The sequence below is a fragment of the Mytilus edulis genome, chromosome 13, assembly GCF_963676685.1.
Source record: "Mytilus edulis chromosome 13, xbMytEdul2.2, whole genome shotgun sequence".
Taxonomy (NCBI): domain Eukaryota; kingdom Metazoa; phylum Mollusca; class Bivalvia; order Mytilida; family Mytilidae; genus Mytilus; species Mytilus edulis.
In genome coordinates, this window is record NC_092356.1 from 13,743,968 (window position 1) to 13,759,924 (window position 15,957).

Sequence of the window (15,957 nt, forward strand, 5' to 3'; positions counted from 1 at the left end):
ATCAAACAAAGTTCAAGGTCATTGGCGATTCAGGCAACCCATTTCTTTTTATCCGCTAACAGGTTGAAATTAACATTTTGATTATTATTTTTATTTATCATGATTGTTTTTTTAATTTTTTTAAGGGGATTCCGAATTTGAACTCTGTTAATTGTGTATTTATATTGTGAAGTATACACTTTACGGTCCAAAACTCAAATTTTTGGTCATGTGATCTCGGGGTATAAAAGAGATTTCGCGCCGGAAATCTTTGCAAATTAAAATAGGTAATTAAAGTGATAACATGTTTATTTTCTGTTGTTGCTTTTTATGTTCGTAAAACTGATGTAGATTCAAAAATGAACCAGAATATGGTTGATGTGTCCATGTTTTGTTAAAAGATGCAACTACAGAGATGTGGACATCTTCATGATTTTGGACTGCTGACAACTTGATCATTTCATGAGTATAGCTCTATATTGTTTTAAATACCATACAGAGGATTTTTTTTGTATGAAAATCAATAATGGAAAAACACAAAAATAACAAGGAAAAGCAAAGTATGCAGTCAAAATATTTTGATGCTTAATACATGTAACAATTTGGCACAAATTTGCTAAATTTTTATCTCAAGCAACACTTATGTTGCTCAAGACCTGTCTTTTTGTTTCCCTCCTCTGGTATTTAAAATTTTACTGAGAGTTGTGAAACTTATTTTTATGCAATTTTTTTTATTAATTTTCAAAATTTAATGAACAGTTAGGCAGCAACCATTTGATTTTCTGGGGGGGCTATGGATTTTTTTTCTGGACAAACTTTGTTTTTCGCCTAATCTATTTTTTTGGCGACAAGTCGACAACAATTTTTTTCTTTCAATTATAGCATTACATATAGTGGCAGCTAAGGGCGAAACAAACAATTTTTTTTTCTCGGGTCAACAACAAATTATTTTTTTCTCCAAAACTGGAAATAAACTTTTTTTTCCAAAAAAATCCATAGCCCCCCAGAAAATCAAATGGTTGCTGCCTTAGTTTACTTTTAATTTGTTTTGTGCAATTAAAGATTGAAAAATGCAATTTGGAGATAAATATTTTTCTATAATTTCTGGCTTCACAACCCTCAGCAATGATTAAAATATATTATTTGATAAGTTTTTCTTTAGGACTGATCAAATATTGAGCATATTCAGATTTTGTACAAAGAATTCCTTAAAAAAAAATGAAATATACACCTATATAAAATTGTTGAGAGATATATATGAGATAACTGTCATGATCGTAAAACAAATTAGGTTGAAGATAAAGGGAGAATTAAAACTCAATAAGTCGAAGAGGGACAAAATAATGTCAAAATCACCAACCACTAGCCGAATAGAGACTTGACAAATTATATGCAAAGTCACTGACCACTAGCCAAAGAGAGACTTGACAAATTATATGCAAAATCACTGACCACAAGTCGAAGATGATCAGACAAAATAATGGCAAATTCACAGAAATATTAAATCAATACATAACAAACTTAAATCTATGCAAAACAAACCTCTTTAAAACACAGTTAAATGTAATATACATGTACATACAAGCAAAACACCTTCTATTTTACAGTGTTAAATGCATCTAATTTTTGCTGTGTTTATAATCATTTGTAGTAATGAATATTTATACCAAAATGCAAATACTACTGGCTGGAGATGTTTCAAGCTGTTGTAGAAAGTTTGGAGATTACTGACAAACTACAATATTTAAGAATTGAAGGCTTCTTTTTGTAACTTCATTGGGGTGTTAAAGCTTTGACCGAAGTATAATCTGTTTCCGCGCTAATCATAAAAATTCTAAAAATGTGTGCATGTTCAACACTTTTACAACCCTCTGAAGTTACAAAAAGAAGCATTCAATACTTATAATTACAATTTTTAGCTATGATCATGAAAACACAAATTTTATAATTGTTTTACTTAATTCACCTATGCACTTTATTGTGGGACCACGTGTTATCATGAATGAAAAGTTTTATTGAGTAATGCAATTGCTAAAGGAATAACATGTGATGTGCAGTTTACGCCAATCATAACAAAGTATTATAATGAAACATACATCTAATGTAATTATATATGTACATTTTTACCCATATGGGTTGAAGGCATACATAAATCAACATAATAATTTTACAATACATCATACAGAAAAAACATTATATACATATATGTATCTATCATGCAGTTGTTGAGTTGAGTCCACCCTCCTCAGTGACCATGACTTTTTAACAAATGAAGCAGCATACTGGTGAATGGTAGCTGATGTACTTTTTATATAGTGTTGTCTGTCCTTGGACTACATGTTCATCAAATGCATCAGTTTTAGGAGGAGGAATATCTTATGCAAAAATTTCTAAAAATAAATATAAATAATTAGGGATAATTTTTTAATTAAATTCTTTATTTTGTGCTTGAAAATAAAAACAGAAATAGTAAAAATTGATAATTTTGAAATTTGTACGTTCAAATTTTAATATTTATAACAATCTGCAATTGTTTACAAAAACAATGAATTTTCTAATTTTTGGTCATTAAATTGGTAATTAAATAGTTTTAAAATTTTATTTAACAGTCATTTCAGTAGATATGTAGACTTGGGTCAATTATTTGAATACATATTTTTATAGGTTTCTTTTTTTTTGTTGATTAATTAATTATCTTTTTTGGGTTGAGAAAATTCATATTTTTATCAACTTTTTAAAGGTGCGTGTTTAAATTTGTTATAAAAAAAGTAAAAACTTAACAATAAGTGGTTAGATTTAAGGATTGTTTCATATATTTTTTAGATTGTATTTTTTCATGAACAAATTTTCACCATTGGTTTCAATTTTTGTTTTCAGCCCACATATAGAGAATACATAGCGAATAACATAAAGACATGGCCATGAACGCAGTAAACGACTTAGTAGTAGTTTTAGGAAACGGCCTACCTCCAGTTGCTCCACAGTAAGTTATATTATTTTACAATCTCTTTTCATAGAAAAATGTAACCTCAATGAATTAGTAAACAAGCAAAAAGTGGTACTGACCAGTAGATTATTGCACATTCTTGTGAAAAAGATGAAATGGTGCTACATTGTATGTAATATATAAAAAAGAAGATGTGGTATGATTGCCAATGAGACAACTATCCACAAAAGACCAAAATGACACACATTAACAACTATATAGGTAACCGTACGGCCTTCAACAATGAGCAAAGCCCATACGGTCTCTTGATACATAGTTCAAGGGTGCAAAAATAAACTCCCTACAGAAACACACAAAACTTATATTGGTATTTTGCACCCATGGTCATTCTCAGTTTAATTTCTGTGTTTTAAAGTTTTTAAAACTTTAGTAGTTTTTATAAACTATACTGGATTTCAACCAAACTTGGACAGAAGCTTGTTTATGATCATAAGATAGTATCCAGATGTAAATTTTATAAAAACAAAATACCATTTTTTCCCTATTTTACTTATAAATGGACTTAGATTTTATGCCAGGAAACAACGCATTCACTCTGTGGTTAAAGTTATTAAAATTTTAATAACTTTCTTATACTATTTTGGATTTGTACCAAACTTGAACAGAAGCTTGTTTATGATCAAAAGCTATTATCTAGAAGGAAATTTTGTTAAAATTTTGTACCTGTTTATTTGTATTTTACTTATAAATGGACTTCGTTTTTCATCAAGTTAACATTACATATGTACATGCAGTCTACAGTTAAAGTTTTTAAAACATATATAAGATTCATAAACATATAAAAAGTGTGGGCACTGCATATTGATAATTGCCAAGACATATACCACTGTATAAGAAAGTTTACATGAATTCATTTCTTTTTTCATCTCAGTTTCACCTTAATTAAAAAGTGTTGGTATATAACAGTTGTTAGAAATCAAATCCAGTCAAGATTATCACGGGACCTAGACTCAAAGTGAACAAAAAAAATTATTATTTCGGATTAGGCTATCTAATGTTCTTTTTTTTTGTGTTATTTTAAAAAGTGCTCTTTTCTTAGTTTTAAGTTTAAACATATTTACTTACATTTGATTGGGAAACAAGTTGTTGCAACTTATATTACCCATTTCCACACTTTAGACACTCTTGGATGTTTTTAAAATATGTACATGATTGGGTGTTTATGAAAAAAATCCACCTCAAAATTAATAAATCTATTTTACAATTGTTAAGACTTCTGAACTTCTGACAAATTCACCCAACCCCATCAAAAAAAGCATTTATGATTAATATATGTCAACAGTATTGAGTGAGAGAGAAAAAAAGGTTTTAACATGTTTTCACTATCAAACTTCTTTCTTTGTAGATTTTATTTTAAGGAGAAATATAGGTTACAATTCCACAGTTAAAGTGGAAAAAAATCAAATGTTTAACAAATTGTTTTAAAAGATTTAAAGGAATTTCAGACATAAATTTGTTATTTTGCTTAAGGACTAAAAAATAAAGGGGACTTAATTTGCAAGTTTCATTTTTTGTCTCCCCTTTAAACAAAATATTGCTTCAACAATTCATTTAATTTTAAACAAAATAGAGTGGACCGAAATAAAAAAGTTGTCATGGATCTATTCAAGTGGATAATTTAACAGCATTGGCTAATTTTACGACTTGTAAACCAATATAAAAGTTTGAATCTTTCATGTGTTATTATCTCCTTACACTTGTCAATGTTAAACAAATAATATCTGACATGGAAATATAATGACTTATTAAAGTCAATAATTAGTTTTCAAAATCGGCTAACTTCATGACCCATGTATACACAGTACATGTACATGTATATAAAAAGCTCAGAAATTCATGACCCATGTATACACAGTACATGTACATGTATATAAAAAGCTCAGAAAGAACTGCATAAAATTGTGACAACTTTTGTCTTCTAAAAAGGATTTAATATTAAAGTACAAAAGTGGACAGTCGGTATTCGAATTCGTCAAAATTATCTCCCCATTATGCCAGCTAATTTTTACAATCATCAAACTGGAAGCCATTGTATGGATAAATGGCTGCTAGTTTAGCTCATGAAAACTGATAAAACATTTTCCACATACATGTAGCACCATTATGATCCTAATATATGCCAGTTGTATTTTAAATGTATCCATTAGCTATTGAGCATCATTTCTGCATTTAGTCAACTTAGGACTATTGTCCGAAGGGCCAAGTGAGCTTTTCTCATCACTTGGCATCTGTCGTGTGGTCCGTCGTCATTGTTAACTTTTCACATTTTGAACTTCTTCTAGATAACCGCTCAATGGAATGGCACCAAATATGGCATGAATGTTCCTTATGAGGGGCTAACCATGTGTTGTTACTTTGAAACCGATCCATCATCCAAGATGGCCGCCAGCGGGGGACTTAGTTTAACAAAGGACCCCATGGGAAATACATACAAATATCTTCTTTTAGAGGACTACTGAATGGAATGAAACCAAACATGACATGAATGTTCTTTATGAGATGCTGACCAAGTTTTGTTACTTCGTAGCCGATCCATTATCCAAGAGGGCCGCCAGCAGGGGACTTAGTTAAACATAGGACCCTATGGAAAAAACATACAAATGTCTGAATGGTATGAATGCAAACAAAGCAATATTAAACCAAATTTGGCCTCAAACATCATTATAAGTTTCTGTTACAATTTTTCCATTTTTCCATATTATTTCAAAATCCCAAGTAGAATCAGGTGAACGACACAGTCTCCTGAGAGCCTTTAGTTTTAATAGCTTGCCATTTGCCGGAAATATTTTCCTTATGCAAAGTGACCTTAGCTTGAACCTGCTCGTAAAAATCTAGTGATCGCAATAAGCAATGGATCTGTCACTGAAATAAGCTATTATATGATTGTACATGTTAAACATGTGCTCAATACCCATGCTTTTTAGCTCACCTGGCCTAAAAGGCCATGTGAGCTTTTCTCATCACTTGGCGTCCGTCGTCGTCTGTCGTCGTTAACAATTTTTCAAACATCTTCTCCTCTGAAACTACGGAATGGATTTGAATGAAACTTAGCATGATTGTTCCTTAGAGTATCCTACACAAAGTGTGTGCTTCGATTTTTGATCCGTCAAAAAACATGGCCGCCGTTACTTAAAATAGAACATAGGGGTCAAATGCAGTTTTTGGCTTATATCTCAAAAACAAAAGCATTTAGAGCAAATCTGACATGGGGTAAAAATGTTCATTAGGTCAAGATCTATCAGCCATGAAATTTTCAGATGAATCAAACAAACCATTGTTGGGTTGCTGCCACTTAATTGGTAATTTTAAGGAAATTTTGCAGTTTTTGGTCATTATCTTGAATATTATTATAGATAAAGATAAACTGTAAACAGCAAAAATGATCAGCAAAGTAAGATCTACAAATAAGTTAATCTGACCAAAATTGTCAATTGACCCCTTAAGGGGTTATTGTCCTTTAATGACAATTTTTCACAATTTGTTCATCATACTTGCTAACTTTAAAAAATCTTCTTCTCTGAAACTGCTGAATGGATTTGGATGAAACTTAGCATGATTGTTCCTTAGATTATCCTGCACAAAGTGTGTGCTTCGATTTTTGATCCGTCAAAAAACATGGCCGCCGTTACTTAAAATAGAACATAGGGGTCAAATGCAGTTTTTGGCTTATATCTCAAAAACGAAAGCATTTAGAGCAAATCTGACATGGGGGTAAAAATGTTCATTAGGTCAAGATCTATCAGCCATGAAATTTTCAGATGAATCAAACAAACCATTGTTGGGTTGCTGCCACTTAATTGGTAATTTTAAGGAAATTTTGCAGTTTTTGGTCATTATCTTGAATATTATTAGCTCACCTGGCCTAAAAGGCCATGTGAGCTTTTCTCATCACTTGGCGTCCGTCGTCGTCGACGTCGTCGTCGTCGTCGTCGTCGTCGTCGTCTGTCGTCGTTAACAATTTTTCAAACATCTTCTCCTCTGAAACTACTGAATGGATTTGGTTAAAACTTAACATGATTGTTCCTTAGTATATCCTGCACAAAATGTGCGCTTCAATTTTTGATACGTCAAAAAACATGGCCGCCGTTACTTAAAATAGAACATAGGGGTCAAATGCAGTTTTTGGCTTATATCTCAAAAACGAAAGCATTTAGAGCAAATCTGACATGGGGTAAAAATGTTCATTAGGTCAAGATCTATCAGCCCTGAAATTTTCAGATGAATCAAACAAACCATTGTTGGGTTGCTGCCACTTAATTGGTAATTTTAAGGAAATTTTGCAGTTTTTGGTCATTATCTTGAATATTATTATAGATAAAGATAAACTGTAAACAGCAAAAAAGATCAGCAAAGTAAGATCTACAAATAAGTTAATATGACCAAAATTGTCAATTGACCCCTTAAGGGGTTATTGTCCTTTAATGACAATTTTTCACAATTTGTTCATCATATTTGCTAACTTTAAAAAATCTTCTCCTCTGAAACTACTGAATGGATTTGGTTAAAACTTAGCATGATTGTTCCTTAGATTATCCTGCACAAAGTGTGTGCTTTGATTTTTGATCCGTCAAAAAACATGGCCGCCGTTACTTAAAATAGAACATAGGGGTCAAGGGCAGTTTTTGGCTTATATCTCAAAAACGAAAGCATTTAGAGCAAATCTGACATGGAGTAAAAATGTTCATTAGGTCAAGATCTATCAGCCCTGAAATTTTCAGATGAATCAAACAAACCATTGTTGGGTTGCTGCCACTTAATTGGTAATTTTAAGGAAATTTTGCAGTTTTTGGTCATTATCTTGAATATTATTATAGATAAAGATAAACTGTAAACAGCAAAAAAGATCAGCAAAGTAAGATCTACAAATAAGTTAATTTGACCAAAATTGTCAATTGACCCCTTAAGGGGTTATTGTCCTTTAATGACAATTTTTCACAATTTGTTCATCATATTTGCTAACTTTAAAAAATCTTCTCCTCTGAAACTACTGTATCAATTTCAGCAAAACTTATGCTAAATGAGTTTCAGAGTTTCAGAGTATCTAGTATAAATTTTATATTTCATTTCCTTGTATGTCAAGAAACATAGCTCCTATGGCTAAAATAGAACATAGGAGAAAATGATTTTTTTTTGCTTTTGAAGAAAATAGGACGATTCAAAGAACATTTAAATAAATTGAAAAGCCAAAATAATCATTGATGAGAGATTAAACCAAAAAAATTCAGGTGAGCGATTCAGGCTCTTGAGAGCCTCTTGTTATAGATACAGATAAACTGTTAATAGCAAAAATGTTAAGCAAAGTAAGATCTACAAATAAGTCAATTTGACCAAAATTGTCAATTGACCTCTTAAGGAGTTATTGCCCTTTAAAGACTTTTTTCACAATTTGTTCATCATGTTGACTTACTTTAAAAAATCTTCTCCTTTGAAACTGCTGTATCAATTTCAGCCAAACTTAGGCTAAATGAGTTTTAGAGTTTCAGAGTATCTAGTATAAATTTTATATTTCATTTCCTTGTATGTCAAGAAACATAGCTCCTATGGCTAACATAGAACATAGGAGAAAATGATTTTTTTTTTGCTTTTGAAGAAAATAGGACAATTCAAAGAACATTTAAATAAATTGAAAAGCCAAAATAATCATTGATATGAGATTAAACCAAAAAAATTCAGGTGAGCGATTCAGGCTCTTGAGAGCCTCTTGTTTGTTGATTGTTGACAAACGGGTGTCAATCGTGAAACTGCGGCTTCACAACACGAACTTTAGTTACCTGCCATATTTTCACAACAACACTGACTGAACGGAAAAAAATTGACGATTGTACGAAATTTATGCGCTAAAAAATGATAAAATCGTGCACAAAAGACTAAGTTTATCATGTATATGCATTGGTTCAAGAATTGGAATAATATTATTTTTCATCTTGTCTCTCGTTTCATATGACTTTAACATTAAAAAAACTTTCTTAAACTATCCTAGATTTGTACCAAACATGGACAGAAGCTTGTTTATGAGTATAAGGAGGGGGGATTGTAAAAGGGGGGCGGGTTCCAACTATATGCTCCCATTCAAATGCATTGATCGTCCCCAAAAAAGAAGGGGTTCTAACAAATTTTACCATTCTTGAGTAATGTCCCTTTATAATGTTATATCATCTAAGTCTCATGGACAAATTCTTCATTTATTTGTAGTTTACATTTAAAGTCTTTGATTAAAATTAATTAGACATTAATATCCTTCATAGAATTTTATAAAATGTTGGTTATTGATTTGGGAATGTATGGGGGTTGGTCAGGCCGGCAGCCGCCAAATGTTGTCCGTGCACTTACTCATGAACTGTTCAACCAAAGCTTTTATTAATAATATGTTGTTACTGACAACCAAATTGAGGTCATTTAGTTCAATAATGATGATTTTGACTTTTCCTGTTTTAGAAGTTATGGTTCTTGAAAGATTGAAAAATGTGTTTCCAATCGTGTCATGTATTTACTCATTAACACTGTTCAAGCAAAGCTTTTCAAATTTATATATGGTGTTACTGATGACAAAATGGAGGTCAAGTAGTATAATGAGGATTTTTGCTTTTATCGATCAGGAGTTACAGTTCTTGAAATATTAAAAAAATCGTGTTTCTGGTTGTGTCTGCATTTACTCATGGACCATTCAACCCATGCTTATTAAATTTTAATATGTTGTTACTGATGACAAAATGATGGTCAACTTTGATATTCATGATTTTCACTTATATTGATCACTTATATGGATCTGATTCTTGAAAGATTGAAAAATTGAGTTATGGTTCTTGAAAGATGGAAAAAATTGTGTACATTGTACCATAACTTGGAAAATTAAAATGTCAAATGTTGACAAAACAGACATTCTTTATATTATCTAGATATAAATGGTATGATTGTCATTAATACAAATATTAACACCTTAGAATAAGGACTATTAATAGGAGATCTCTTTTTACATATAACCTTCAAAAAACAACAAAATCCTATGCTGAAGTGTTATATCTGAAAGTCCAAGATGACAAAATATGAAACACTTTTGTTGAATAGCCTGATTAAGACAGTAACATTATGAATTAAAAACAATGACAATCACAGGATTAAAGATTTTTTAAGGTGCAGTGTGGGTTGGAAGTATTTGAGAAAGAAATATTCTGGCCAGTGGGCAAAACTGGAAATAGAATTAACATGAATATTCTTTCCAAACAAATACAGGATACAGCTGTGTACTAAAATATAAATGAATAATTGCGTTTGCAAAAAAACATAAATATGTAAAAAAAAATACAAAAAAAAAAATACTCCAGCTGTCTTGTGAAAGACTATTTGCAGAAATGTTCCTAAATAATTGACACAGTTCAGAATATGCCTTATAAACTGGAATTTAAACCTTTAAGGTGATCTTTTCACTTACACCAAATTAATTTATTATGACAACTTATATAGCCTAAAACAATGGAACACTAAATCACTTATATGAGGTTATAATTCTCATTTTGGGTACAGACAGGGAAAGCAGGATGTTTGATGCCATTTCAAAATGGCTAAAATTTTAAACTACAATATAAATTGTCATAATAAAGCACATATATATATTTATATTTCTCTAATTCTACGCTGATTTATCGTTTTCCTAATCTGTTGATTATTTTTATTTAATCAACATGTGGTTCATTTGATCTCAGCTATTCATTGGTCAAATTTCAATTATGACGTCACATTTTCTTGCTTTCCTCTGAATTTCTTATTGTGACTTTATTAAAAAAGGCGTCTGATGATGTTGTATAGAAAGATCACATCTTTTACAGATCAATGCAGAAAAAGGAATAATTAAGTTTGCTTCCATTATAGCATAAAAATCCCTAGAGAAACTGATTCCACCACTAAATCTTGTGTTATACCATATTTATCAACTCTTGACAGTTAAATTTTAAATATTAAAAACGCTCGGGCGAGCCTCGCATTTTAAATTGATAATTTAACTGCCTCTAGTGGATAAATATATCACACTTGATGGTTCATAAATATAGCTAAATCAATTACCAGATTAATGAAATATACCAATTTTGTAAAAATTTATGTACAAAAAAGGGAAGAAAGATACCAGAGAAACAGTCAAACTCATAAATCGAAAATAAACTGACAACGCCATGGCTAAAAATGAAAAAGACAAACAATAGTACACATGACACAACATAGAAAACCAAAGAATAAGCAACACAAACCCCACCAAAAACTAGGGGTGATCTCAGGTGCGCCGGAAGGGTAAGCAGATCCTGCTCCACATGTGGTACAAGTGTATTCATGACATCACAAGTAAGACAAATTGGGACTTGCCACAAACTTGAATTAAAACTTGTTAATATTAGATAGAAGACAATATAACTCGTATATTGACAAAACATCCAATTTACCTTTCTGACTCTGATATTTAGTATGTGGAACTCTTAGCTCTGTTTTTAATTCGCCTTTTCAGAATCTAAAGAACTATGGGTAATCTAATTGCTTGTACACCAAAGTAAAAATAAAGTCACATCATCGGTTGAATTCCAATTGTTTAGGACTCTTAACCAATCAAGACGCTTTGGTGTACGCTTTTTTTGCCTGTTTTTTAAATGTTGATGCTTTAAAAAAACATGCATGAAAATTTGAAAAAGGCCTATACCTTACTTGCGCCTTGAACTATGAATTCTTATTTTCTGAGTGAACAATTTCTATTTATTTTCTTTGTCACTGTAAATTCAGAATTTGTGATATTTTTTTTAAAATGAATAATTTGGTACTTTCTAAAAAAATCACTATTATATATAGATGCAATAATTTCTGAATTAACAGTATCACAATGACCTTGTTTCATAATCAATTTGACATGTGATTGTTATGATAAAAAAAGTGGGAAAGCAGAATATGTATTATATTCAATATATTATATTTCAGTGTGAGGACCTACGTGGACAACCAGATGAACAGGCGTCTTCAACGAGTTGGTATGCCATATGGATATGTGGCTCCACGACTAGAGGCACCACGATGCTCTCGTCGTCTTTTAGGGTTGGAGCCAGAACCAGTACTTCTCCCAGTTGCGTCTCCTGAGCTGCCAAGAAATGATCAACCTGAACATTTCGAAGCAGTTATTGTACCTCGGGCACAATTATTCTCCGTCATGGTTCCTGAAGCAGCTATTCAAATAGCTGATGACGAGGATGATATGGTTGAGGTTGAGATAGCTGGCGAGGAGGTTCTGGAGTCAACTCTGGAGGAAGAAGAGGTCATCGAGCTGTCTCTGCTGTGTGGTATGGACACAACGGTGGAGGAACCAGCCGACTGGTTCCTGGAGAAGACAGTGTCTTTCCTGCCAACAGAGGAGGAGACTGTTTTGTTCAAGGAGGTAGTGGATGAGGATGCAACAACCAACCATGCTGAAGAGACTGTCTGGTATGGTCCTGAAGAGGTTGAGGTTCCAGCCACTCCAGTCACACCGTATGTTGTTATAGGTAATGATGTAGGTGTTCCTTTGGACTGGGAGGTAATCCCTGCTCCAGTGGTTGAGGTTGCTCCTGTCCCTGAGGCAGCTGGGTGGTTTGTTGGGTGGAGACAGGTGGCTAGAGTGCTAGGCTGCCTTGTTACTTCATACCAAACTGTCTCAGCTGTCTAATTTTTTGGTTAATTTTTGGTAAATACATATACATTTTGTATATTTTCTTAAAAAAAAGGAAAATTGGAAAAGTATAAATTTTTGCTTTAGTTTAAAAAAAAAGTTTGGAAAAGTATAAATTTTTGTTTTAGTTTAAAAAAAAATGTTTGGAAAAGTTAATTTTTGAAACTTGAACTTTTTGTTTTGATTTATGGTCATTCCGTTTATTTTTGAAAGATTTTCATTCTTTGCTAAGTAACACAATTTCTTCAAACTTTAAAAGATTTTTTTTTATAATTTTGGCTATTTAATCATTAAAGGTTTTAAGAAAATATTTTGTTGTAATTTAAATGAAAGTTTTTAATGTTTAATTTACTTTACTTGGAAATTTATAAAGAGTGTGTGTCTGTGTTTTTGTAACGTGACTGTTCTTTTTATCCAACACATGTTAAACTGTCAAAATGGATCACCATAATTATCAGTCAGGTCAAGGTCAATCAGTATAGATATCCAATCATTTCAGGTCAACATTTTCGTTTAAAGTTTGGTCATAAGTTAGAGGTTAAAAGTTCAGGTCAACATTGACAAGAAAAGAATGGTCATTACTCCTTTATAGGGTAGAGGTCTACTATAGAGTTAAGATCAAACTATTTGTAAGAATGGTTATATATAAGGTCAAAGATATGCAATGTTAGGTCAAGGTCAATGTTTACTTTTACAGAATGATTATATCTGTTAGCAGGATCACAGATATGATTAATTGCTTAAAAGCAACAAGCATATGTAAGAAGCATATTCCTGCTAAACAGCTTTAAATATGTGTACTTATTTTCACAAATAAGAACAAAAATAGGTCCCTTCCCCAAGGGTTGACTGGGGTACAGAAATATGGTCATCCCTTGGTCTTCATTTGACCGGCAGTAAAACGCTTGCCAAAGATTAGCCCCCGTTTAGTTAATACATAGCCACATCCTGTTAAAATTTAAAATTAAAAAGTTGCATCTAATACCAGAGTAACTTTTAACCCGAAGTGTGACAGAGAAACAAACGAACAGACAGATAGAGGAACGGACGAACAGGTAAGACCAGAAAATTTTGATGAAAAATACAAAATATTTCCTTTGACTCCGTTAAAACATTTAAATTGTCACCGCTCTTTAGAAAGAAAATGAACATTAAGTCCCCTACATAAATTTCATAGTTTAAATAAAGGGAATATTTTTCTGCAATTTTCACTTCTGAATGAAAGGATAAAATTACCACTAATTCTGTTTCATTATTCATTGAGAGCATTTATAAAAAAGTACCAGATCAGAAGTAAAACAAAAAATGAAAATATCACTTATTTCCTATTAAACATCCCAAAAATTTCACATTTGTTCATTTTACCCTTGACCACTCTTTTAAAATTTAATAAAACATTAAATAAGGTTTCTGTATCTGAATTTGGCAGCTTCTGATAAATTAAAGAATATATTTGGTATATATAAATCAATGAGGGGTACTAAACAAACAACAAAAACAAGGCGTCTTTAGGTCAACATAGTCTTCAACAAAGATAGGGATCTATACAATTTGTTCCGTGTTTATAGTTTGAAATTCGTCAACAAAATTTACAAAATATCTATAAAGAAAAATGTCGACAAAATTTACTAAATATATAAATATCTATTAAAAGAAAAAAAGTCAACAAAATTTACTAAATATCTCGAAAGAAAAAAGTCCACAAAATTTACTAAATATTTCTAAAAGAAAAAAGTCGACATAATTAACTAAATATCTATAATGAAAGAAGTCCACAAAATTTACCAAATATCTATAAAGAAAAAAGTTCACAAAATTTACTAAATATCTATAAAGAAAAAAGTCCACAAAATTTACTAAATATCTATAAAGAAAAAAGACCACTAAATTTACTAAATATCTCCAAAAGAAAAAAGTCCACAAAATTTACTAAATATCTATAATGAAAGAAGTCCACAAAATTTACTAAAAAAAGAAAGTCCACAAAATTTACTAAATATCTATAAAGAAAAAAGACCACTAAATTTACTAAATATCTCTTAAAAAAAAAGTCCACAAAATTTACTTAATATCTCTAAAAGAAAAAAGTCCACAAAATTTACTAAATATCTTTAATGAAAGAAGTCCACAAATTACTAAATATCTATACAGAAAAAAGTCCACAAAATTTACTAAATATCTTTAAAAGAAAAAAGTCCACAAAATTTACTAAATATCTATAATGAAAGAAGTCCACAAAATTTACTAAATATCTATAATGAAAAAAGTCCACAAAATTTACTAAAAAAAGAAAGTCCACAAAATTAATTAAATATCTATAAAGAAAAAAGTCCACAAAATTTACTAAATATCTATAACGAAAGAAGTCCACAAAATTTACTAAAAAAAGAAAGTCCACAAATTTACTAAATATCTATAAAGAAAAAAGTCCACAAAATTGACTAAATATCTATAATGAAAGAAGTCCACAAAATTTACTAAATATCTATAAAGAAAATAGTCCACAAAATTTACCAAATATCTTCAAAGAAAAAAGTCCTAAAATTTACTTAATATCTATAAAGAATACCAAATATCTATAAAGAATAAAGTCTACAAAATTTAATCAATATCTAGAAAGAAAAAAGTCTACAAAATTTACTAAATATCTTTTAAAAAAAAAAATAATAAAGCAAAATAATTTAATAAAATTTTTCTTGCAATTAAATAAGTTTAAAATTTTTAATTCAGCAAAAGATTTTGGCTTACAACAACTTGATGTGAATGATATTGCATTATTATAGTGTCTGAGTACAACATTATTACATAACTTGCTGGGTTCAAATTTCATTTTTTTACAAAAATATAAAGTATATCCAAAGTTAACACTGGCAAGTCGAGTATAACAATGTATCTAACACTGCACAATCTGCATAAACCTGCATACCTGCATAGGATAATTAGCATTGCATATATAAATTAACATGTAAAGCTTATGCTGGCTTGCTGATGTTTTCTTTCATTGGTCTATTTAATTAACCCCTAGCCAAATATAGCAACATCTATTTAAAATTGACCTGGGACTTGGATTTTGGGCAGGTAGGGAGGAATAAGGGAAATACCTTGGCCTGGGATTTTAGGGCTTAAAGAAAGGGGGGGAAACCTTGGGACTCTGGTGAAGTGGGGATATAAAAGGAGAGGGGAATCCCAGGGCCTGGTGTATTTGGGGAGATAAAAGAGGGAGAAGGTTACATCCACAGTCTGGTGAACTGGGGGAGATAAAAGAGGGAATGGGGAAATAGTTGCTGTTCATTGAATT

At 31.0% G+C, this 15,957-nt stretch overlaps 1 protein-coding gene across 1 annotated transcript; it reads left to right on the forward strand.

Annotated features, from left to right (window-relative positions):
• The first annotated feature begins 282 nt into the window (after positions 1-282).
• Positions 283-14,692, forward strand: LOC139501529 (uncharacterized). The gene is made up of 2 exons (XM_071290643.1): positions 283-2,962; positions 11,939-14,692. The coding sequence occupies exons 1-2, from the start codon at positions 2,895-2,897 to the stop codon at positions 12,654-12,656; spliced, it is 786 nt and encodes a 261-aa protein (XP_071146744.1). The 5' UTR covers positions 283-2,894; the 3' UTR covers positions 12,657-14,692.
• Positions 14,693-15,957: the final 1,265 nt, after the last annotated feature.

Excerpts from the sequence above, each read along its gene's own strand:
- LOC139501529 (XM_071290643.1), top strand. The coding sequence starts at position 2,895 with ATGGCCATGAACGCAGTAAACGACTTAGTAGTAGTTTTAGGAAACGGC. Across the intron at positions 2,963-11,938 it reads CTACCTCCAGTTGCTCCACA|TGTGAGGACCTACGTGGACA; the intron begins GTAAGTTATATT and ends ATTATATTTCAG.